Below are 24,974 nucleotides of genomic sequence, written 5' to 3' on the forward strand. Positions count from 1 at the left end.
AACGATCACAATGAAAGTCCGCCATTTCACTCAGTGAGCCATCCTTCCTTTTAGTCATCCATCCATCAATTCATTCACGCCATCCATCTATCTATCCACTACTCCACTCATCTATCCATACCCCTTGCACTCACTCACCCATCCATCCATCCTTTCACTCATCCTTCCGCTCAGTCACCCAGTCATCCATTTACTTTCACTCATCCATCCATTTACTCTTTCACACATTCATCCACGCTTTTACTCATCTGTCTATCCACTTGCTAATCGCTACTACTCTACTACACTCTCTACTACTCACCCTCAACTACTCACCTTCTACTACTCTCTACTACTCTAATTCTCTTTACTACTCACTCTCTGCTCACTCTACTACTCTGTACTATCTACTACTCACCCTCTACTTTTCTACTAACTCTACTACTCACTCTCTACTCACTTTGTACTACTCTAATACTCTACTCTCTACTACTCACTCTCTACTAATCAACCTCTCACTACCTCTATGCGCACACATATGCAATATATATATATATATTATATTATATACACACACACACACATACATACACACACACACATATACACACCTTTTTAAGATGTATTGAAGATTTCTTTCATCTTGGTTTAACCCATGTAGTCTGTTCTCTAGGCCTAGTAGTGCCTGCACTAGATGGAAGGGCTATATATAGTTTGGATGTCATGGCGCCAAATGAGATTGATAAAGCCTGCTGTGCAGGCGAAACGTGTCTCTCTATCTTTGCGGGGTTGTGGGAGACCTGATTTAAATAAATTAGCCCTATACTCACCGACCATGAGTATGTGCCATTGTCCCCTTGGAGAATAGATAGATAGATAGATAGATAGATAGAACATTTTATTTATGTTTTGGTTTTTGAAACATAAATAAAACGCATTGTTATTTGCAATGTCAATAGCTCAAACTTGCGTAAATACGCGACCTATTGCATTGCAAATACAATAAGGTCTCGCATTTGCGAGAGATTAAGCTATTGGCATTGTAAATGACAATGCTATTTATTTATCTGTTTTCAAAACCAACATATAAATAAAAATGTGGTCATGTACAATGCCAATAGCTCTAACTTTTGCAAAGGCGAGACCGTTGCATTGTAAATGCTTGTTTTCTGATTGAATTTGGATCCTGGACCTCTGTTTCAGTTTCCTTTACATTGTGTTTTTGAGAGTTTCTGTCTAGAAAGGTGTAGACAGACAAGGCTCATACATATTTATGTGTTAACACCCCTGCTTAAGCTGTAAAAGTGGGGGTTCACTACGCCACTGTCGAATAGGGATGCTTAAGGTCCAATTTCGAGAAACAAATCCCCCATTTAACAACAGAATCATCTCATTTATGTTTGGCAATGGGAAAATGTCTCTTACTATTTCATGATGCACAAGCCCCAAGTCCACACAAAAGTGCAAACGATCATCTGCCTTTTCAGCTATAACCAAAGGTGACACCCAACTTATGGCGTCTACTGGCTCAATTATACCTCCTTTGAGCATGTCTTCCAGCATTTTTTTTACTTCACTCCTTATTACTACCGGTACCCTCCTCACTTTGTGTTTCACAGGTATGGTCCTTTTTTAAGTAAAATCTCAATCACGTAATCAGGTAACTGGCCAAACTCATCTTTGAATGCATCTATTATATCTATGCTGACCTCCCCGACCACCATCGCTTGGTTGGGTGCCCAGTGATTTATAACAATATGTAAATCATGTTGGTGAATACAACCTAAAATTTGTGGTCCATCTTCAGCCATTACTTCTCTTGATATAAACTTTATGGGGGTAGACAAATTACCCATAATATCGATCTTCTCTCTCTGATAACCCATTGGATTTATATCCTTAGGAGACAGCTCTACATTAGGCCATTTTTCTGAAAGATTGCCTTGGGGATAATTGTGAACATGGAACTTGAATCTACCATAAGTTCCACTTCTCTAACCATGATTTCAAATAAAGCTTTGGGTCGAGTTCTTCTTCCCTTGCAATCATTCCCATCATGCTCCACATCAAGAATGCCATCCTCTTGCTCCTCTTGAACTTGAGAGAACTTTCCAATCTCTGTCACTTTTACCCTTGACCTAAATCTCTCTTTGCATATGCGTGCAAAGTGTCTTCTATGTGTACACCTCCTACACTGTTAGTTTGTCGCAAAGCAGGACTTGGAATCTCGTAAATGAAAATCACTGCCACACCTATCGCAACTTTTGGGAGGTTGTTTAGGTATGACAATTTTTTCAGAAATTTCTTCTCATTCTTGCTATTGTTGTTCAATGCACCCACACTCTCTTGATCCCACTCATCATGGTGTACTGTGGGCACTCCCTCTCCCACTTCTGTCATGTTTCTCTTGCTCATTTCACGCATGCAAAACTTTGATTCCTCTACTTTTTTGCAATTTGAATAGCATCTTTCAATGAGGGATCTGTTGCTGCCCACAACTGTTCTTTAATTTTTTTTACTTCTACATTGAACAATTGATTGATCTCAGCTAAAGTTTTCGGTCATTTGACAAAATTGTCGTTTTGTGGTCAACTCTTTTAACCTTGTAATAAAAACCTCAATAGATCCCTCTGACTTTTGATGGTGTGTGTGTAGAACTTGTATCTTGTCATTGTTATATTAGTCTCTTTGGTGAACCTGCGCTCCAAGCTTAACTTTGCTTCTTTATACACATCTCGTATGGGTTGATCCTCAGCATCTAGTACAACTGGCAGAAATTTAAAAGCATGTGTCCGTCCCTCCTTTCTCAAAACTCTCAAGAGCAATGCTTTTTTCCTTTCTGCTCTAAAATTGTGTCCATCAAGAGCTAATATATACTTTTCAAAAATATCTATTCAAGCATCTCATAATATAGGAGGGGATCATTAACCCCTTCCATGCTCATGACGAGCTGAGCTCGTCATGAGTTGCGCCGCTCGCATGCTCATGACGAGCTCAGCTCGTCATGTAACGCGTCTTTTCAAAAAAGCCGCACAGCGCGAAAATCGCGGCCGCACGCATGCGGTTAATGAGCCATAAAAATGGAAGTTCTTTTCATAGCTGAGGTTTTCATGTACCTTTCAAGCCCTTTAAAATACGTTTTCCTAGAATGATAGTTTTTTAAAAAAAAGGTTCTTTCCTCTAAAGCAAATGAAGTTGCTGAGAGACCGCACCTCCAACCAATGCTGTGTTTACGATTTGAACTTCCTGTTAGGTGGTTACTTCCATTCTTCTCCCAAGCTTCCAAGCATGCCAATAGTCGAGTAAGTCTCTACTTGAGGGAGGGAATGAGGTGACCTGATAAGGATTGTTAAAGGTATGTTCTTGAAGATTTGTAGTGGACAAGGCTCAGAGGGACAGCCAGCTCTCCTGCTTGTTTTAATAAGATCCATGTTTCAAGGATTGCAGAGGCTGTGTTAACCTACCATTGTGGGTGATTGTTGGAAATAGGTCAATGCTGGGGGTTTATGTTTGCTTTAAATCGGAATCCAACATTCCTCCTTTGTTTGTGTAATGATTTGTCAGTTTGTTAGAAAATTCTTGCAAAATGCGATGAGTTCCTTCTGTGCATTTAGGTTTATGAAATGTAATGAGAATTTTAATAAATTCTTCATGGCACATTTTACATTGTGAATTCTGTTGGAAAAGTAGCTTTTTAAAGCTGCTTTGGATAGTTGACTTGTACACCCTGTTATGTTTGAGTAGGCAAAGATTTTCTTGAATATTGTTACTTTTAGGAGCGTTCAAGCTTTGCAATTTGGTGTTTTATATTTTTTAGTTCTGCATTCATCCTAGGGGCTTGTTTTCTTTGATCATGTTTTGTTGTTTTCAGGGGCTTTAGGATATAAAAACTTCCTGGAGCAACTCATAGGGGTTTTGAACACATTTATTGTGTTCAGATCTGTGTTGGATGTTAGTTGTGTTTCTAGGTCCCCAAAATTCAATTACCTCCCATCATATCTGAGAGATGAGATGGTAAAAAGACTTTGCAATACTCCATGGAAATCTGGTTCAGTCCTCAAAAGCTCCCATCTTCACTTGATAATTATCTAGTTTGCCACGGATTTTGTAGAGTATTTAGAAACAAAGACCATTTGATTGTGAGAGGACTTGGTTTTAGTTCAAGTAAATCCTGTTTTAGCATATTGGCGACTCTTGCCACTGCTTTGGACAAAATAGAGACTGGGTACCACCTCTGTTGAAAATTCACAAAATGGCTGTTCATGGCGACAGAGATTGCTTCTTCAGTAGATGCTATTCTCTTGGTTCTCAACATCTGAGAGAATGGTAAATTCTGTGACATAGGAGGTGGGTGGCAGCTTAAAAATAGTAACAAATTGTTCAAGTTGGTCAATTTTTTTTAACACAGTGGTTTCCAATCTGTTAGGGCCATGGGTTATTAACACATCCAGAAACGGTAGGCTGGTAGTGCTGATGGAATGGGTAAACTGGATGCGTGAATTCTTCTGATTCAGCTCTTGAATTCTTTGTTTAATTGGGCCGATGAGTCATTCCAAATTAAGAAAATGCCATCTATGAATCTACCATAGAAAATTTAATTTGGATGCCATTGTGCATTGGAGAAAATGTGGTCTTGTTCAGATTTGGCCATAAAGATATTCACATGGGCCGGTGCCTCAGAAAAGCCCATTGATGTCCCACTTATTTGCAAGAAAAATTGCTTTCCAATCCAAATCGCTTTGTTGGAGACAGATATGCAATAGTTCCAAAATGAATATCTTGTTCACTCCTATCTCAGGCAATTGAAGCACAGCCCACTCGCAGGCATCTAAAGCCTCTTGTAAAGTTATTAAGTTATACAATGCTGTAACATCAATGGAACAAAGAAGTCAATCTTCATGGTGTTCAGTGTCAACCTCATTTAACAATTGAAGAAAATGAGTTGTGTCTTTTATATAACTCTTCCAGTTCTGAACAAAAGCATGTAGAAAGTGATCAACATATTTGCCAACAGGTTCGAAGACAGAAACGCACCCAGACACAATGGGTCTGAAGGGAGAGTTGTCTAAATTTTTGTGCACTTTGAGCAACATATATAGTCTTGGTCGCCTTGGATGTTTAACTTGTAAAAAACTTCAAGTATTGGTGGAAATCCACTGCATGTCAAGTGCTTTGTCTAAGATTTGATCCAATAGCGATACAATTTCTGGTGTTGGATCCCGATCAAGTTTGATGTAAGTGTTAGAGTCCTGTAGATGTTCAGAGACTTTGTTTTCATAAAAGGAAGTATCCATGACCACTAATACATCAACCTTATCAGCCATTAGAAATATTAATCGTGGATCATTGGCAAGTTGGTGAATGATGCGAGCCTCGTTTTTAGTCAAATTCGATTTGGTTGTAGGTTGTAACTTCAATTTGGCAATATCATTCTTTATCATTGTCTCGAACGTGTCTAACAATTTGTGTGACGTTGGTGCCATAAAAGAACTCTGGGGTTTAAATTCCTTGTATTGAGTCTCCTGGTTAGGACTGGATAAATCTGTCGAATCAGTTGATGGTAATACATTCGTAAAGAAATGTTGCAACCAAAGATTCCTCATAACTTTGAATATGGACAGGTTGATTTCCAGAGCATTTGTGTGATATATAGGTACAAAGGATGTGCCTTTGTTCAATGTCTGTTTTTGAACTTGGGTTAATTGTATTGATGACATGTTGATAATTAAATCTTGGGTTTGCTCCTTAGATTTCACCCATCCAATTCCTTTTCTTTTGCTCCCTCTGGATTTTTTTGAATTGATTAGTTCTGGCAGACAACCAGCCATTTGGCCGCTGGCCAAAAAAGGCGTAGACTGTGAAGATGCTGATGTACCCACGTGGGTTGACCATATTGTGTTCAAAATGTGCTCTGCGTGCAACAATGTCGAAATTAACCTCAGTTGTTGCAGGCCAGCATTTTGTCATGGGTGCTTCCATGTATCACAGATGCCCCAACTTATATCAACAATGACATACAATATTGCAGTGACTGAATGTCTCAATTTATGGTGTCCATATACCCCTGGTGTCCTTTCCATCAACATCACTTCAGTATGTCAGGGCCTGCATTTGTCATGGTTGCCACCCTCCCATTTTTCAGGTTGTACACCTTTATGCTAAGAATTACCTCCAATGTGCTAGTACCAGCATTCTATCACTGGTATCCACATGCCAAGAATTTCCTCAAGTATGCCAGTATTTTTCCACCATTGCCCTATGTTCCAAGACTTACCTCTTATCTTCCAATCCCAGTGTTTAACCATGGTTGCCCATTATGCCAAGAATTATCTCCAGAGTTAAGATTAGCTGCCACAAAATGTCCCATCCCAGTGTTTTCCATTTTTTATTACACTAACAGTGAATAATACAATATTATTAACTGTTAGTATAGTAAAGAATTTCCAGAAAATAAGAAATGTGGAGCAGCCTCTGTGCGGTTGCCACTTATTTTGACAACTCTGCGGCCAGAGGCTGCAAAAGAGTACCAGGGGTTGCCAGGGGCAAGACGGTGGTCACAGCTGCGACCCCTCGTGACCCCTACATGATGTCCATGTACCACATCTCTGACCTACTCACAGACACGCAGCCTGAGATACTCTTCATAACTGAATCATGGCTGGGGGATGAAATGGCTCCAGTATTGCATGAAGCTGTTCCTCTAGCCTACCAAACTGTCACCCACAATTGCATAGGCAAAAGAGGAAACAGACTAGTTGTTTTAAGCAATCAACAAATCTCACTAAAGCAGAACCAAAGTTGACACTGCATATGTAAAGAAAATGTATCCATAGGTCTCTTAGAGTTACACTACCAAGCCAGACCTAAACAAATGTGGTATTCAGTTTATCCCAGGGATTCAATAATCATTCTGAACATCTGCACAGAATGCGTCTTCTCATACTCCCAGCGCACACATACACGCTTCCCACTGACAATCATCTCATTACAAGATGTGCAAATAGGCATCTTACTCATTCTGAGCAAGGAGGGTTGATTGGCCTGTCAGCTTAGAGAGCTGTTCATAGCAGCCCCAGTTACAGAGTGACAGCCTTATCAGCGATGCGTAATGCAGTGAAACAAGTAGTCATATTTTCTTATTGCAACACGTCATTACACCTCCAGCGAGTGCTGGTTTTAGGACTCTAGGCACTTTACCAATGCTGGCCAGTGCTAAGGAGCAGGTGCTCCCAGTGTAAATTGCACTGGTGATTGGTTTATCCATGATTGGCATATTTAATTTACTAGTAAGTCCTTAGTAAAGTGCACCAGGTGAGCCCAGGGCCTGTAAATAAAATGCTACTAGTGGGCCTGAAGTACTGATTGTGCCACCCACATCAGTAGCCCTGCAAACATGTCTCAGACCTGCCACTGCAGTGTCTGTGTGTGCAGTTTTAAACTGCCATTTCGACTTGGCAAGTGCACCCACTTGCCAGGCCCAAACCTTCTCTTTTACTACATGTAAGTCACCCCTAAGGTAGGCCCAACGCACCCCCATGGGCAGGTTGGAGTGTATTTTAAAGGTAGGATATGTGTTGTTGTGTTTTACATGTCGTAATAGTGAAATATTGCTAATTTCGTTTGTTCACTATTTGCAAGGACTATTTCTCTCTTAGGGTAACATGGGGATTGCCTTGAAATATCTTTTAAGTGTAATTTCCTATTGGGAGCAGAAAGAGATTTGGAGTTTGGGGTCACTGAACTCACAATTTAAAAATACAGCTTTTGGTGCGGTTGATTTTTAAATTGCATGTTTGAAAAAGCCATTTTTAGAAAGTGGGCATTTTCTAACCTAACGATTCTGTGCCTCTGCCTGTCTGTAGAATGCATGTCTTGGTTGTCTAACAGTTGAGCTCTTGTGCATTCACTCTATACAGTTGTACAAAGGGAGCTGAGGTGTGCCTTGTATACCCTGATGGGCCACTACCAGGCTGATGGGCCTTCCTGAGCTAGAGTGGTGGTCACTGACATCTGAATAGGGCTGTGCCTGTCCTCACACAAAACGGTCTCCACCCCCCTGTAGTGTGACTGGAGCCAGTTCAGGGAGAGGCTGGATCTTGTGCACTTTAAAGACTTTCCTTTGAAGTTTGCCTACTTCAAAGGCAGAAAGGGGTATACGTATTAGACCTCTAACACCCCAAAATCGAAACACATCTGGACTGAGGACATTCTTCTAGGAAGAAGAGCTGGATGCTGTAGGTGGGACTGCCACTCTGCCTGTTGCTTTGTTGTGCTGGCCTGTTGCTTACTGCTTCTATCCTGGGAGTGAAAGGTCTGGACTTTGCTCTCCGCATCCTGCATCCAAGGTTCTCTAAGGGATTGTGTGCGCCTGTCTCCTGTTGAGAAGTTTCTGGACCATCAAAGACTTCACCTACCATGGCCTGAGCTCTTCTGCTGAGAGCCCTGACTTACTAAGTGCTGCCAAATCCAGTTCTTGGGACCTTGGAAGTGTAACCTGGTGATAAAATCCATGCATCGACTTTCAGCGCCTGTTTTCTCGATGCAGCACTTGCTTTGCGGCTGAAGAATTGCAGCAGCTTGATTCCGGAGCACCCTGCCACCGACATCTGTGGCACCCACTCCGACTTTGGTGTAGCCCCTGCTTTACCTCTGAAGAATCAGCGCAGCACCAGCTTTGCGGCTGTGAAATTAACGCAGCACCTGCATCGCTGCCGTCGCATTGAGGCTTGACGAATCATCCCTCAATGGCGACTCTTAACCGGCGTTGCACCCCAGTGAGGAACTGAGGCTGCCTGTCTAGTCACATCACCTCACATCACCTCGCCTTCCAATAAGGAACCGGCGCATCACCTCCCTTGACAGTACGGAACCAATGTATCACCTCCCCTGTGGATTAAAGAACCGAAGCATTGCTTTGCTTTTCTAGCACCTCACCTCCCCTGCACCTGATTCCTCTATTTGACGCATCCATGGTACTTTGTGCTAAAAGAAACGCATCCATTGATTTATATGGACTAAATTTGCGTAATCTTTGAAAAGTTTTATCTTGACTTGTGTATGTTCGATTATTGTCATTTTGGTCTTATTTTTTTCAGATAAATATTGGCTAGTTTTCTAAACTGTTGTGGACTACTTTTGTAGTGTTTTCACTGTGCTATGTGTGTGTGTATGTACAAATGCTTCTGAGATAAGCCTGACTGTTCATGCCAATCTACCAAGGGAGTGAGCAGAGGTTATCTTAACTGTGTGTATTGTTAATTGTTTTAGTTTATTAATTAATTGTTAATTAATTATGTTAATTTATTAATATTTTACAATATTGCGGGTGGCGTTTATAGGGGAAAATGGTGGGAGGTAAATTAATTTTGAAAAAAAATGTACTTGTTAATTAATGTTAATTATATTGCAGGAGATGGTATACTAAATTACTTCCCTATGCTATCCAACACTTTTACTACTGTTACACTTGGTGGAGTGGGAATATTAAACTTTTTCCACCCGCTATCCAACACTTTCCCTACTGTTGCATTTGCTGGAGTGGGAATAGTAGTTTTTACCCTCCCACTATCCAACACTTTCCGTACTGTTGCACTCACTGGAGTGGGAATAATAATTTTTAGTATCAAGAAAGTCTTACTGGAGGTAAGAACTGACCCAGAGCACTCTTGGTGCACAAATAGTGCGTGACAAAGTAGTAACTGAAGTAATGTGACAATCCTCCAATTGTTTTTAGAAGTTTTATTTAGTGGAGTACTTCAGATAAATCCAAAAGGTATCCTTGTGACATATTAACTTCATATGTTGTTTGGATTATGAAAATGAACAATTTAAAATTTGTAGCAATCCATTACATTATTCTTCTCAATTTGATTTAAAGCCCCAATGCATTTCGTGCTAAAAATAGCACTTCTTCAGGGGAAAATGTGTATCTACAAGAAAACAAATAAACAACACTGGATGTAGTTCATCGGAATACAGGAGCACAGAATATATTGATGTCAAAAACATATCATGCGTGGTCGAGTAACGCACCAAATCAAATAGACCAAAGAGCAAAAACGAAAAACATTATACCCATGAATTGAAAATGTTTGAAAGCCATAATGGGTGAAACAAAGTGTAAAAAGACCATAAGTCCCAATCAGAAAAAAACGCAAATATAAATCCAATGATCATGGGTAAGGTTTGGAAGAAATAGAAGTGACAAGGTCATCATGGTAATGAATCAGGAAAGAAAACACACCAAAGTGCTCCAACACACAAGAAACCGGCATCATTAGGTCCAAAGAATGTGGAACATATAATGAAAATAGCTTACCCTTCACCAAGAAGAAATAGGGATATATCGAGTGAAAAACGATTCAGTATAACCGAGCCGCAACCCGGAAGACGCCGAGCATGCGCAAAGGCACCCAGTAAAGAAAAGAATGAGTGTTCATAGAAACAGGACTGATGAGGTTAGAAGCAGACGTAAACAGAAAGAAAATAATGATAGCGGGTGATCAGGGGAAAATAAAAATTAACAAGAAGTGTGAATGAATAAATTGAAAGAAAACCAAAAATCTGTGAGAAAATAGCAAAAAGGCAGAGAAATGGGAGAGTACACTCTGCTAAACAGGAACAGCCTAAAAATCAATAGTGGTAAACTGACGAAAAAATTCGTCATAATTAATCAAATCAAACATAAATCACAGATATGTCACAGGCATAGGAGAGATCAAGAGCAATACACATCAAAGATAAGCACTGGTCATAAGTGACAGCTGAGTTCAATTCTGTCATTTAATCCCTTCGGTTGTAGAGCTTGTAAAAGGTATATCCAGTACAGTTCCCGCTGCAACAGGTGTTTGTTATTGTCTTTGTGAGGAAATTTGTTTACTACTTCTAAAACTAAAAAACGGATCTGACTGGGATTGTGGGATTGTGCAACAAAGTGTGCTGCTATACATGACTTCAAGTTCTTGGTGCGGATGTTGCTGCGGTGCTCAGTGAGTCTGGTTTTAATTTTTCGTTCCGTTTTTCCCACATAAGGGAGGCCACACGGGCATTTTAGCATGTATACAACGTTTGTAGAATCACAAGTTGCATTAACTTGGAGGTGGATAGGAGTGCCTTTAGTAGGATGACACAAAATGTTTCCAGGTATAATGCTGCTGCAATGTCCACAATTATGACATGGGATGGTTCCTTTGAAAACAGTCTAAGTTGTCGATGTTGGTTGTTTTAGAAGAGATAGTAAGTTTTTAGAACGTTGATATGCAAAAATGGGCGGCTTATCAAAAATGTTGTTAAAGTCTTTCTCCAATTGTCGCATTGGCCAGTGTTTGCGAATTACATCCTTGATGTTTTTTAGATTGTGCAGAAAATTTAGAGACAAAGACGAGGCGTTTTTCATCTTTCTGGTGAATAGATTTGGGTAGGAGTAGTTCTTCTCTGTTTAAACAACTAGCTCGCTGATCAGCAGTTATCATAAGTTGTGTCGGGTAACCCCGTTGGTGAAATTTGGTAATCATTTTCTGACTGTCCTGGATATATGATTCAGTAGTTGATGTGATCCTTTTGGCACATAACAATTGAACTACTCCTACCCAAATCTAAAAACGGAACGAAAAATTAAAACCAGACTCACTGAGCACCGCAGCAACATCCGCACCAAGAACTTGAAGTCATGTATAGCAGCACACTTTGTTGCACAATCCCACAATCCCAGTCAGATCCGTTTTTTAGTTTTAGAAGTAGTAAACAAATTTCCTCACAAAGACAATAACAAACACCTGTTGCAGCGGGAACTTTACTGGATATACCTTTTACAAGCTCTACAGCCGAAGGGATTAAATGACAGAATTGAACTCAGCTGTCACTTATGACCAGTGCTTATCTTTGATGTGTATTGCTCTTGATCTCTCCTATGCCTGTGACATATCTGTGATTTATGTTTGATTTGATTAATTATGACGAATTTTTTCGTCAGTTTACCACTATTGATTTTTAGGCTGTTCCTGTTTAGCAGAGTGTACTCTCCCATTTCTCTGCCTTTTTGCTATTTTCTCACTGATTTTTGGTTTTCTTTCAATTTATTCATTCACACTTCTTGTTAATTTTTATTTTCCCATGTTCACCCGCTATCATTATTTTCTTTCTGTTTACGTCTGCTTCGAACCTCGTCTGTCCTGTTCCTATGAACACTCATTCTTTTCTTTACTGGGCGCCTTTGCGCATGCTCGGCGTCTTCCGGGTTGCGGCTCGGTTATACTGAATCGTTTTTCACTCGATATATCCCTATTTCTTCTTGGTGAAGGGTAAGCTATTTTCATTATATGTTCCACATTCTTTGGACTTAATGATGCCGGTTTCTTGTGTCTTCGAGCACTTTGGTGTGTTTTCTTTCTTGATTCATTACCATGATGACCTTGTCACTTCTATTTCTTCCAAACCTTACCCACGATCATTGGATTTATATTTGCGTTTTTTTCTGATTGGGACTTATGGTCTTTTTACACTTTGTTTCACCCATTATGGCTTTCAAACATTTTCAATTCATGGGTATAATGTTTTTCGTTTTTGCTCTTTGGTCTCTTTGATTTGGTGCGTTACTCGACCACGCATGATATGTTTTTGACATCAATATATTCTGTGCTCCTGTATTCCGATGAACTACATCCAGTGTTGTTTATTTGTTTTCTTGTAGATACACATTTCCCCCTGAAGAAGTGCTATTTTTAGCACGAAATGCATTGGGGCTTTAAATCAAATTGAGAAGAATAATGTAATGGATTGCTACAAATTTGAAATTGTTCATTTTCATAATCCAAACAACATATGAAGTTAATATGTCACAAGGATACCTTTTGGATTTATCTGAAGTACTCCACTAAATAAAACTTCTAAAAACAATTGGAGGATTGTCACATTACTATAGTTACTACTTTGTCACGCACTATTTGTGCACCAAGAGTGCTCTGGGTCAGTTCTTACCTCCAGTAAGACTTTCTTGATACTATTTGTTCTTTGCACCTTTTTGAACCAGAAGGTGATCTCCCCGAGCACCTACAAAATCACGAACGTTGTGTTACCTACAGACCATTGATTTCACTTTGGAGTGCAGCGGTTCGCCTTATCTCTTTCCAATAATAATTTTTACCCACCTGCTATCCAACAGTCTCCCTACAGTTGCACTCACTGGAGTGGGAATAGTAATTTTTACCCTCCTGCTATCCAACAGTCTCCCTACAGTTGCACTCACTGGAGTGGGAATAGTAATTTTTACCCACCCGCTATCAAACACTTTCCCTACTGTTGCACTCGCTGGAGTGGGAATAGTCATTTTTACCCCTACGCTATCCAACGCTTTCCCTACTGTACCACTTGCTGGAGTGGAAATAGTAATTTTATCCTGTATGCAATGCAACGTATTTAGTATTGTTATATTTAATGTAGTGTAAAATATATTTTTTTAAGAAATATTTATTTTAATGTTTTAACCTTATCATATTTAATTTGTTTATTTTAATATTATAGGTTTATACATATATATATATATATATATATATATATATATATATAATTATATTTTAAATTATGTTTTTATATTTTATAATTAAAAATATTAATTATTTTTTAATATTATTAAGTTAATATATGTCACAAAAAATAAAAATACATGTTTAAATGTTTTACATTACATTTATGATTTATTAATTTTAATGTTTTTACATTATTTTTAAGTATGATTTACTTAATTATGTTTATTATTTAATTAATATTAAATTACTTTTAAGAGATTTACAGAAGTTGATATTTTAGCAAACTATATTATTTACAGCGATATTTAGGATTCAATATTTTTGTACTTACCTCTTTGTAGATAGGAATTCGATATTCTGTCACTCGATATTTTCTCATCGATATTCTGGCAGCTCGATATTATGCTCCTCGATATTCTGTCAGTGATCCGTCTCTACATATCTTTCCTGTGTGCAGACTTTGAACCAAATCAAAAGCTTTTTCTTAGTTGAATAAATATATGTATACCAGAATTGGAAAGCTTTGATTTGAGACGAAATGTGTATAATTTCAGAACTCTTAAGTTGAAGCTTGGAGAACAATGGTTGAATTTCCAATATATAGTTAAAGCTGATATTTGAGTAATAAAAATTGATGCATTACTAATATCATTAACTTGGTGCAGGGGGTACTGCAGCTGTGGCTGTTATTTAGTACCCATACAAAGTCATTTTACATTGACAAATCATTTTTAAAACTATTACTAGTAACCCTGCCTGATGCACTGAGGTGATCACTGCTGGTAATCGTGAAAATGATGGCTGCTTATGCTGCTTTATCTGATGTGGTTACTGTTAGATCTCTAATAACGTTAGAAGCTCTGAAGGAATTTCATTGAGAATAATAAGTAGCTCTTATTACAGAAAAGGTTGGAGAGCCCTGTTCCAGGCCATGCCGCACTGCACATACGTTGTCCTTCATGTCCTCGTCAGAGGTCCTCACAAAATCAGCCTTCCGGAGAAAAGAAAGCAGAGAAGTAGCCAAGCTTAGGAATTGGGCCTCTGTTGACTCCCTGTATCACAGGGATGAGACACCTGTGAGAAAAGGGTGTTTGAAACCAGGGTCTGCAAATGGAGCCTGGCAGAGGCAGATACACTGTGAGTCACCTGCGTAATCAAAGAGGGAGCTGACCCCAGGAGGCCTCTGGCACTAACATCTTCAAAGACCTCACCACAGAGTGAACTCAAGTGCTTCCTTTCAACCATTGTCTCAGCTTTGAAGCCGGTGCGTAGACCATTATTTTCTGAAGAGGAGTTTTAGAAGAAACCGTGGAGTGCTGGAAGCAACTCTTAAGTCACTTACCAAGGCTTACCAACCACCTTGCTGGCTCCTCAGGGGAGAATGCTAACAATGAATTCCTCTCTCTCATATCATGAGTAGGGACTGCAGTGATGAGGCCTTTCGACCCAACTCCAGCTATTCATCAGTTTTGCGCCGTCAGATACGGCAGTAATACTGACGTATCTGTCATTCCTTGCAACATGATGCGTCATACAGTAAATATGACGCATCCATCATGTTGCAAGGAGAGTGCAGTGAAAACTGTTGCATCGCTGTTTTCACGCAGCGATGCAACAGTTTTCATAAGACCCATTATTTTCGTTAGGCACTGGGAAATTTTAGGCCCTATATGAAAACTGTTGCATCGCTGCGTTAAAACAGCGATGCAGCCGTTTTCACTGCGCCCTCCTTCTGACATAATGAATACGTCATATTTACTGTATGACTCATCATGTCACAAGGAATGACAGATACGTCAGTAGGCACAAAACCGACAAATTGCTAGAGTTGTGTCAGCAACTCCAGCAATGTAGGGGGAGTTATGATTAGAGCACTGCGTGAATCTTACGCCTGCTGTGAGGCAGGCATAAGATATTGACGCCATGGCGTCCTAGAAGTGGCGCACTGAAATCTCATAGATTTGAATGTGTCATTTCTACTAGGCTTTTTGCGGGGGAAAGTCCACACTGTAGACATTGTACCTGGCACAGGTATAATGTGGCACAGGGGTTTACAAAGTGACGCATCAGCCTAGATGCATCACTTTGTAAATAGGGCGCAACATGGCACATTTTATACGCCACCGCTACTTCACAAAAAGTGATGCAACTGTGGTGCAAAAGTGACGCAGGGGCTCATAAATAAGCCCCATAGTGATTTGCCCAGAATCACAGGATGTTGAGCCGGTGCTGAGACTCGAATCTTGGTCACCAATTACAAAGGCGGCAGCTCTGGTTGTTACGCCAGTCTCTACCCTACCTCATCCCCCCTCTTCCTGTGAAGGGCCCCACTTCAGTCTGTTGATCTAGACCCCACAACAACTTCTGGCATTCTCATAGCCAGAGGTGAAGAAGCAGCCTAGCTTTTGTAACCGAGCTCCATTGGGGAATGCAAGAGGAAAGGAACGTTCCCGACTTGATGACATTGAATAGGCTAGCGGGGGAAGTACAAGATTAAACGTTCTCCATATAGACTGAAAGAAGGCCTGAATATCAGGACATATGTGAGGGTCCCAAGAGTAAGGGAGGATGGGTTGCCAGATAAAAGGCAGTTTTGTGTCCATGATTACTGCCACCGTCTTGACCTCACTGCTGTAGAAGGTAGAACTCCAAGTCCATTCGCCCATTTGATCCATGGCTCAAAGGAGGACCATGTTTTTTCAGGGATCTTAAGCCTAAATCAGCCAGATTCTCTAACCTCATGTTGATGTGAAATTCTTGGCCTTTGCAGTTACTTTGATTGTTTGAAAAAGGTGTAAATCTTTTGGCTACCTATGATTGCTCACCGTTGGTTCATTTTCCAGTGGTGAGGTACTCTAAAATGAACAGATAGACTGGACCGTCATCTTCAGAGAGTGCATTCAGGTGGTGCATGTAGAAAACATTGAAGTCAGTCCAAACATGCAGTTTTTCCTGTATCATTCTAGGCACGTAGAACCTTGAACTAAAGTCAGTGGGATTTAGAGAACTTTGCTGCTGTCGAGTCCACCTCAGTGACCATCAGTTCTCATTTTATGGTTTCTTCCACCTCACTAACATATGAGTTTGGAATCACAGCTAACAAGCAGTCCATTACAGGATTACAGGTACCTGCATCTTCAAGTTTACAGCAGACTTACACTTTGATGTCAAAGTCACAGGATCTATGATCAGTCTGGAGACAAGCGGGCTTATTCCAGAAGCAACTGTGACCAACAGAAGACTTCTTTAGCTCTTTATAAAGAAGGATTCTGGAGGGTAAAGATATTCAGCTACACATTCTGGAATCATAAGGGTTATTCCTTTAATGTGGTTAGTGAAATTGAAAGGATATGAAGTATCAAGGGAGTGTCTCTAAAGTGCACATCAACATACTGCCTTTATGGGAAATTTCTCAAGGCAGTTGCCTTCATTACCAAAAAGGAAGTTGGCTATGACTGCACTCAAACCAGCGCTAACCACGGGATGTGCCGTACCAAAAATGAAGAAATATTACAAAATCTTGTTTATAAGACATTCTTGAAAACATCTTGTTGAAATAGTGTCATAAATTTAATTCAATCAGATTGTATTCTACTACCACCATTAATTACAAATAGGGTTCCCGGTTTTATGGTACTTATTTTTCAACATTTCCATTTGTATCCATCCATATTTATGGTTTGCTAATTTTTTGTGTATTCATCCATTTTTTTATTTTGTGTTTACTTGTGTTTGCTGTTTAAATGAAGCAGTAATAGGTATTTTTCAACATTTATTCAACTGATAAATGTATGCTCGCATTTGAATGTCCTAATGGTTTGAGCGTTATACAGTGCAATAGCGTTATCTGCCTTGTAGAATGGATACATTACTGAAGATCTGCACTTAAGTAAGTTTAATTAGGAAATCTATTGTCTTTTTTCATCTCCCCTACCTCTCTCAATCTGGACAGCTACTGACCTGGCTCTCATGATTGACAGTGGAAAAAAATCACCCAAAGAAGGCCTATTTTTCGTATTTTTCATAATAAAAAACAAAAACACAGTCAGGAAAATAAATAGTTTTCTGTCTGTATTCATCTGTAAAAATCAATAAAAACGGTAAACTGGGAACCCTAATTACAAATAAGGTCGATTTGGGCAGAATAAGGTGATGCCCTGTGCAGTCTATCATTGTCCGGTGACAAAGGAGCAGCATCTGTGACACCTTCATTGTGTGGAAGGCTTTTGAACCAAGGTTTCTACTTGCTGCACGTCACTCAAGTGGATGTGGGGAGTATTGCTGTCACTCTTGATGACTTTAGTTCATGCCTTGCTTAGTGCTCATTGGGTACCACTGCTCTATCTAATACCTGTTGCCTCCCATAGTGAATGTGGAGAATGAATGATCCAGCATCCCCACAAATGGCCAGCTTTAAAAGACTGGCCACAAATCTCTAGTGCTTAATTTATGCTGGTGATAACAGCCAGATGGGACCGGTCCGGAACTTATATTTCATCATCAGACTTTGACCCAGGTCAAGAGAGAAAATGGCAGAGAAAGGAGCGTGCATGAGATAGAGAAAGATAGGAAAGCAGAAAGCTGAGGTGAAAAAAAACCTACAAGAATGAGGTAAAGAGACAGGAAATGTAGGGAGGTAGAAGAAAAAAGCGTGAGGTGGAATGAAGACTAGGTAGCCTTGGCATTCAGCAATGCCGACCTTCGATTTCTAAGAAAAACTTTAAGCCACTGCACTAATTTATTTATTGCAAGTTAGGCATGGCAATCCCTACTGTTCAACGTAAGACACAGTTTTTACCAATAAACAATAGTGACTGCCACTTGGACTCACAGCACCCCCTTCTACAGGCTTCTCTAGAAGTTTATCTCTATAAGAAATACAAACCATTTATGATATGTTGGTCTATAAATCCACTTCCTTCTTTTAACACTTGTATAGGGAAAGGGTCCTGCTCCTCCCAATGGCAGGAGGTACCTGATGAGAGAGATATGTTGAGAGTGGTAGAGAAAGGATTGATGGTCTCACCTGAATGCTGGGTAGAGCGGGGAACAGTGAGAGCTTGACACCAGAAGAAAAAGCCCCAGCCAAAGCCACCTGCCTGGCATCCTTCGCTCAGTCTGTCTGCCGTCAACGCCGGGAACCAAAACAAAAAACAAAAAATACAAATTAGATAAAGCATTCTGGGGCAAGCTAACGTATTGTCCTGAGGATGACCATGTACTAATGACAACGGTCGAAACACCGTCGACGCTACTGTGGCCACAACTTAAGGAGGACACATTGTTTTGTGTACAGGAGTTCTTGTATGGTTTTAGAACTCTTTTGTCTATGTAACCTCTATGTATTTGCCACTTGTCTGGTTTTGTATATGTTTTGTAATGCTTTTGTTATACCGACAACATATCTGAGCTTGATATAACCTTTTAAATTTAAATACATTTTGTATTTTTCTATAATTACACGCATATTTCTTTCAGAATTATCTTTCTCATGGGCCAAAACACCTTTATTCTTTTTTCTCATTTCTTTTTCTTTGTATAAATTCTATTGTCCTTATGATATGTTAATGATTGTTGTACACTCTGAACCTCTTAGTGGGTTTGGTAGCCTTAAGTAATTAATTGATTAATGATGATGGTCAAGGAGGAGACGCTTGCGGCCCTCTTGATCTTTACAGGAGCTGCTGTTTGCTTGCTGCACACTAATATTCAGATTGTTTTTAAATAAACGGGCATTTATTTGTAAGGTTAAATAATACTAATAATAATAATAATAAAATAATTGCATTAAGCGCGCAGCCACCCCCAACGGGGTGTCCGGTCGCTGGAGCAGACAGAGAGCAGGTTAGGAGAAAAGCGGGAATAGTCTATTCAGCTAAATAGCCAGGTTTTAAGAGATTTGCGGAACTCAAGATCTGACTGAATCACGCGTAGGTGAAGAGGTAAATTATTCCAACATTGAGTGGCGCCCACCTCAAAGGATTTGCATCCCATTTTAACTTTTAAGAACCGAGGGGTGACAAAAAGGTGTTTGTTATTAGACCGTAAGAGTCTGGCTTGATGATAAGGGCGGAGCCTCCTCCTTAAGTAGAGCGGCCCTTTACCTTTACGTGCCCAAAAAGCTAAGGTCAAAGCCTTAAATTCTATTCGCTTAGCAATGGGCAACCAGTGAAGTTGGCTTAAATAGGAAGAAATGTGGGGACAAAGTGGGACCCCGCAGATCAGGCGTGCCGCAGAATTTTGTACAGTCTGAAGTCTGCAGAGCAAGCCAAGTGAAAGACCCAGATATAATCCATTTGCATAATCTAAATGGGAAGTTATAAGCACATGTACCATGGTTTTACGGGTTGCATTGGGCAGATAATTAATGAATTTTCTGATGATTTTAATTTTACCGAAGCAAGCTGCTGAAACCGTTTGGACCTGCGTAGACAGGGACAAATGTTTGTCCCATCTAACGCCTAGATTCTTAATTGAGTCCTTAGGTAGGGCTGCAGTGCCTAATTCATCAGGCCACCACAGTTTCGAAGAAAGAGGAGCCGGTTGGTATAAAAATAAGATCTCAGTCTTATCCGCGTTGAGTTTTAAGAAGTTACGGTCCATTCAGGCCGCTGTATTCTTAAGGCGCTCTTTTAGCGGCTCAAAAGTGGAGGCGGACACGTCCCGAAAGATGAACAATAACTGGGTATCATCGGCATAAGATATAATTTTGATCCCAGTTTTAGAGATCAATTCTGCCAGAGTGGTCAAGTAAACATTAAAAAGAAGTGGACTTAGGGCCGAGCCCTGAGGCACACCCCACTTAAGGGGTAAATGAAGTAATGAGGTAACTACGGTGGTGTCCTCCACCACTTAGCTTTAGTTAACATTCAATTCAATTCGTGAAGCTTTATTCGGTTCATAACAATTAATGACCATTAAAGCACATAGCAAAATGCAACAAGATAAAATGCAGATAAATTAACAATAATGTTTAAAAGATCATACTTTTCCTAAAACCATAGATTTACAAATAAAACTCGCAGCATAAAAACATATATAGGGGCAGTCCATATTATATAATAAACACATTGCATCCTCCACAGTAAGAATACCATACCTAAGAAATATTGGTTTTAAATATGTGATCCTTACATTCTGGAACAACGTACAAATGAGCATGAAGTGCAAGGTGCTTTGTTTAGAATGCCCATCGCAGGGACAAGGGCCAACCGGGTGCTTTTTTTGATGTGGGAAGGCCACCAAAGCGTGAGCAATTCCAGCCCTTAATCTAGTCAATACAAATCTGTGCGCAGGCCTAGTTACCACGCTCAGGTAATTCTGGAATCCCTCGGTAACAATATACTTATTATAAAGATTAACAGTGACGAGAGAATTGATCACAACTGAGCGTTTTTGAGCTCTATATAACTTTAAAGAATGTTTCATGTCCTGCTTGGCAAGACCTCTAGGAGGGCAATGATCTAACAACAGGTTGATATCATAGATACTCTGGTAGCAATCCACGACATATTTAAGCCATGGTATCATCAAACAGTTGTCTAAACCAAGGCAGTCCCTAATTACAAGTTGATTAAACTCAGTCTCTTCTTGAGCCAAATAGCTCGATAGAGTAGTAGAGGCCTAAGTAAAGCAAGGTCGCCCAAATAAGCAAGCCCTACCTCTTTATGGATCAACTCTGTTGAGGCAGATTTAGGGAGGCACAGTAATTTCTTTAGGAAGTTATTTTCTTCCCTCTGCAGACACTCAATATTGCTGTTGCCCCAAAGCCCCGCCCCATAAAGGGCGATGGATACACTACGCGCCTTGTAGATCTCCGTCATATCTTTAATTCGCCTATCCCCCAGCTTAGAGGCAAATTTAAAAATGCCATAGGCACTTTTGCTCATTTCGCTCCTAACATTGATTAATTCTTGCCCCCAACTGCCATCACTGGAAAAGGTTACCCCCAGGTAGCAAAAACTATTGACATGCTGTACTTTTACCCCTTCTATAAAAAATGCATGATTTTTCCCCGTCTTTGTCCCGCAGGTCATAGTGTGGGTTTTGTTTTTATTAATCAGCAGTCTCCTACTCCCAATAAAATCAGTGAACCTGTCCATCAAGCGCTGCAGGCCAACAGGTGTTCGGGACAGGAGCACCGCATCATCTGCATAGAGCAGAACTGGAACACTATTCCCAGCAACCTGTGGGGCATCCGCTTTGACAGTTTTCAGGGCAGATTCAACCTCATTAATAAAAAGAGTAAACAACAGGGGGGCAAGAACACACCCCTGTCTAATTCCCCGTTTGACATAAAAATTTGGGGTACACTTCCCACTAACCCCATAGCGGACACATGTTTGCATCTTACTATACAATCTTGCAAGGAAAAAGATAATTTCTTTAGGGGCACCCATATCAAGCAAAACTGACCACAGGAGTGAATGATTTACCAAATCAAAAGCACTGCTAAGGTCGGCAAAGCAAAGATAAATATTACCGGGCTTGGCTCTAGTGTACTTGCCAATCAATAATTCTAGATTCAGGCACTGATCTAAGGTCCCTCGTCCCTTCCTGAATCCGTATTGGGAATTGGCAAGAATCCCGTTCTCATCCGCCCACTCTTCTAATCTATATAGCAATGCTCGACTCATGATTTTAACCGATGAGTCGAGCAGACTAATCGGCCGGTAATTGCAGGCTGATGCCTTATCCCCCTTTTTATGAATAGGGACAATGATGGAGTCACCCCAGGAAGGTGGGATCAAGGTGGTTACTGCCGCGTTGAGTGCCAAGGTGAGTATTGGCCCCCAAAGCTTCGGTTGAGCCCTGAACACATCAATTGGGACTCCATCTGGCCCCTGGGCCTTACCACCCTTACTGGTTTTAATACTACTTTCCACTTCCTTCAGGGTGGTATCTAAAGGCACCACGGGCCAAAGCCTTTGCTCTTCGGATGTCTGGGTATTATCCTGGAAAATTACGGAAAAGTGTTTCACCCAGTCCTCGCTGCCAACGTTGGAGGAGAGCTGTGGATTTTTATCATCTTGGAGGAAAGGGGAGTTAACGGTGGACCAAAACAGGCGACTATCAGCGGTTTCTACTGCCTTGGATAGGTGATCCCAGGCTTCCTGCTGTAATTCCTTCTTCCTTTTGGATAGTGCAATTTTATATTCAATTCTTAAAAGTCTGACTCTGTTCTTATCTCTTGGGGTAAGGGCTAAAGCGTGTTTAAGTTGCGAAAGAAGGGTCGTACAGGTATGGTCAAACCATCCAATCCCTTTTCCGCTTCTGCCCGATTTAGTCCCCGTAAAGATGTTATTAATAACGTTGTTAATGTTAAGAAAATGAGTCATAACAGAAGTAGGCGGACATCCTGGAGTCAAGATAATATCGATGTCCGCCAGACATTTAATTACAATTATGGGTTCCAGTATGGCTGCTTTTTCCCCTTTCCACCTAAGCCTAGTCCCATTAGCCCTGTGTGGCTCAATGTCATCCAAAAATCTTGTTGGCAGTTCTACTCTGCACTTCCACGTAGTTATTTGCATTGTGATATAATTATGGTCGCTCAGGGCGGAAGCATCCCTTACCCTGGTCAGGCAGTGAGGTACCAAACTAGATGAAACCATAATATGGTCGATAGTGGATCCGCTATTCTGCCCAATAAAGGTTGGAATTGAACTCTCACTACCCCCTAGGTCAGTACTCACTAGCTCTAAATCATAGGAAGCCATGATGTTATTGATAGCCTCCCCATAGGCATGATGTGGGAAATGTGACATGCTCTCCCTGCTATTGGTTTGAATCCCACATGCCCTGGAGGAGGACAAGCTGCAGACTGTTAAATTAAAATCCCCTAACCAAATATAAGTAAAAGTGCATTTTGCCTCAGATATCAGCTTCATGAGGGCACAGTGTAACTCCTCTATCACTTTGTGCCGTAATTTGTTGAAATTGTTATTATAAAAATGTATTAAAAGCACATCAGTGCCATCGTGTGCACGTACCCAAAGAATTTGTGAGTGGGGTTCGACTAGCAGATGTTTGATAATTGTCAACTTTAAATCTACAGAAATAAGAAAAAGTAGTCCTCCCTTTGCCCTGCCATGCCTTGATTCAGTAGCTTCTAGGCTATAGCATGTGTACCCTTCGAAACTAGGTTTAACAACACACCATGTCTCCTGTAGGCATAAGATGTCATAGGACCTAACAATGCCCTCCCACTCCAATTTGTGTACCTTAGAGGCCCAACCGGCAATATTCCAGCTAACAATAGAAATCCCCATGGTACAGTCACTATTTGGAATGCCATGTGCATTGTTGCGATTATTGCCTTTAGTACTTCGTTCAATCACAGACCTCCCTATATAACTACCTACATCCTTCCCTAGGTCCTCGTAAATCTCAGTCACACAGGACACTGTTGTCCCGCTACTCGTATTACCCATAATATTATTAGTATGTTGGCTCTCAGCAACCACCTTTTCTTCACTAGGGTTATTCAGATTAGCATCCCCAGTGATGTCCCTCCGAAGCCCAGGTCCCTTATGAAGTCAGTCATTCTGGTCCAGAGAGCTCAGGAGTTGATACCTGTTCTGGACCGGGACTTCATAGACCATCCCATGAGTTGGTTGAAAAAGTCTATCACCAATAGGTACAAAGTTAGGGTTAGGTGGAAAAAATCTATCACCAGTGGGTGTAAAGTTTGTTGTAGGCAGGGAAAATCTATCACCATTAGGTACAAACTTAGGGGTAGGTTGAAAAAATCTCTCACCATTGAGTACAGAGTTAGGGGTGAAGGCCCTATCTCTGCTAGTGGCAGGTGGAATCTTATTAAGATGGTTATAAAAATAACCCAAAGGATGTGCAGTTACATCGGTCTCATACTGTGTAATAGCGGCAGCTCTTAGTAGGACCGTCGCAACATGCTGGGGGTATTTAAAATTGACGATCACACAGTCTCCCCCGCAGTTCTTTCTAGTGTTGCCAATCCAGTTAACCCTTCTGGTAGATAGAATTTGATCCAAAAAATTAACTGGAAACCCACAATGACTATGTAGCCAGGAGACCGTTTTGTTCTTTAACGAGTCCCGCGGCTCTTGGGAGGATAAGGCCTGACTAAGTGCTAAGGAGGGAACATTGGTTAAAACCACTACGTAGGGTACACATTCGGGTGGGAGGTCTACCGAGCGATTGTTACCAACAGATGCCCCTACAGACCCAGCAGCCGCAGCCGGCAATTGCTGGTGCCTGCACTGCCCCACCTGTCTTAGGAGTTGGTAGTGTTTTTTTACGAATAGGTCCCACTACAGACCCCACAGCTGCAGCCGCAGCCGCAGCCGTCACAGGTGGTGCCTGCCCTACCCTGTCTAAATAACGTGCTGGTAACGTGCTCGTACTTGGCAAGGCAGATGGGACCTGCAAACTATCCATGTTGGAACCAGCTGTAACATTGTTCATGGAGCAGGACCTCCCCTTAACTGGTAT

The 24,974-nt window shown here is 40.7% G+C and overlaps 1 protein-coding gene across 1 annotated transcript in view; it reads right to left on the reverse strand.

The window, feature by feature from the left end:
* GHRH (growth hormone releasing hormone) overlaps positions 1 to 18,631 on the reverse strand; it is an 82,393-nt gene extending 63,762 nt beyond the window's left edge. Inside the window, exon 1 of the mRNA XM_078650495.1 lies at positions 18,529 to 18,631. Coding sequence (XP_078506621.1) covers positions 18,529 to 18,608 — 80 coding nt within the window. The 5' untranslated portion in view covers positions 18,609 to 18,631. The remainder of the gene's footprint in view (positions 1 to 18,528) is intronic.
* Positions 18,632 to 24,974: the final 6,343 nt, after the last annotated feature.

Source organism: Lissotriton helveticus, chromosome 7 (genome assembly GCF_964261635.1).
Source record: "Lissotriton helveticus chromosome 7, aLisHel1.1, whole genome shotgun sequence".
Lineage (NCBI taxonomy): Eukaryota > Metazoa > Chordata > Amphibia > Caudata > Salamandridae > Lissotriton > Lissotriton helveticus.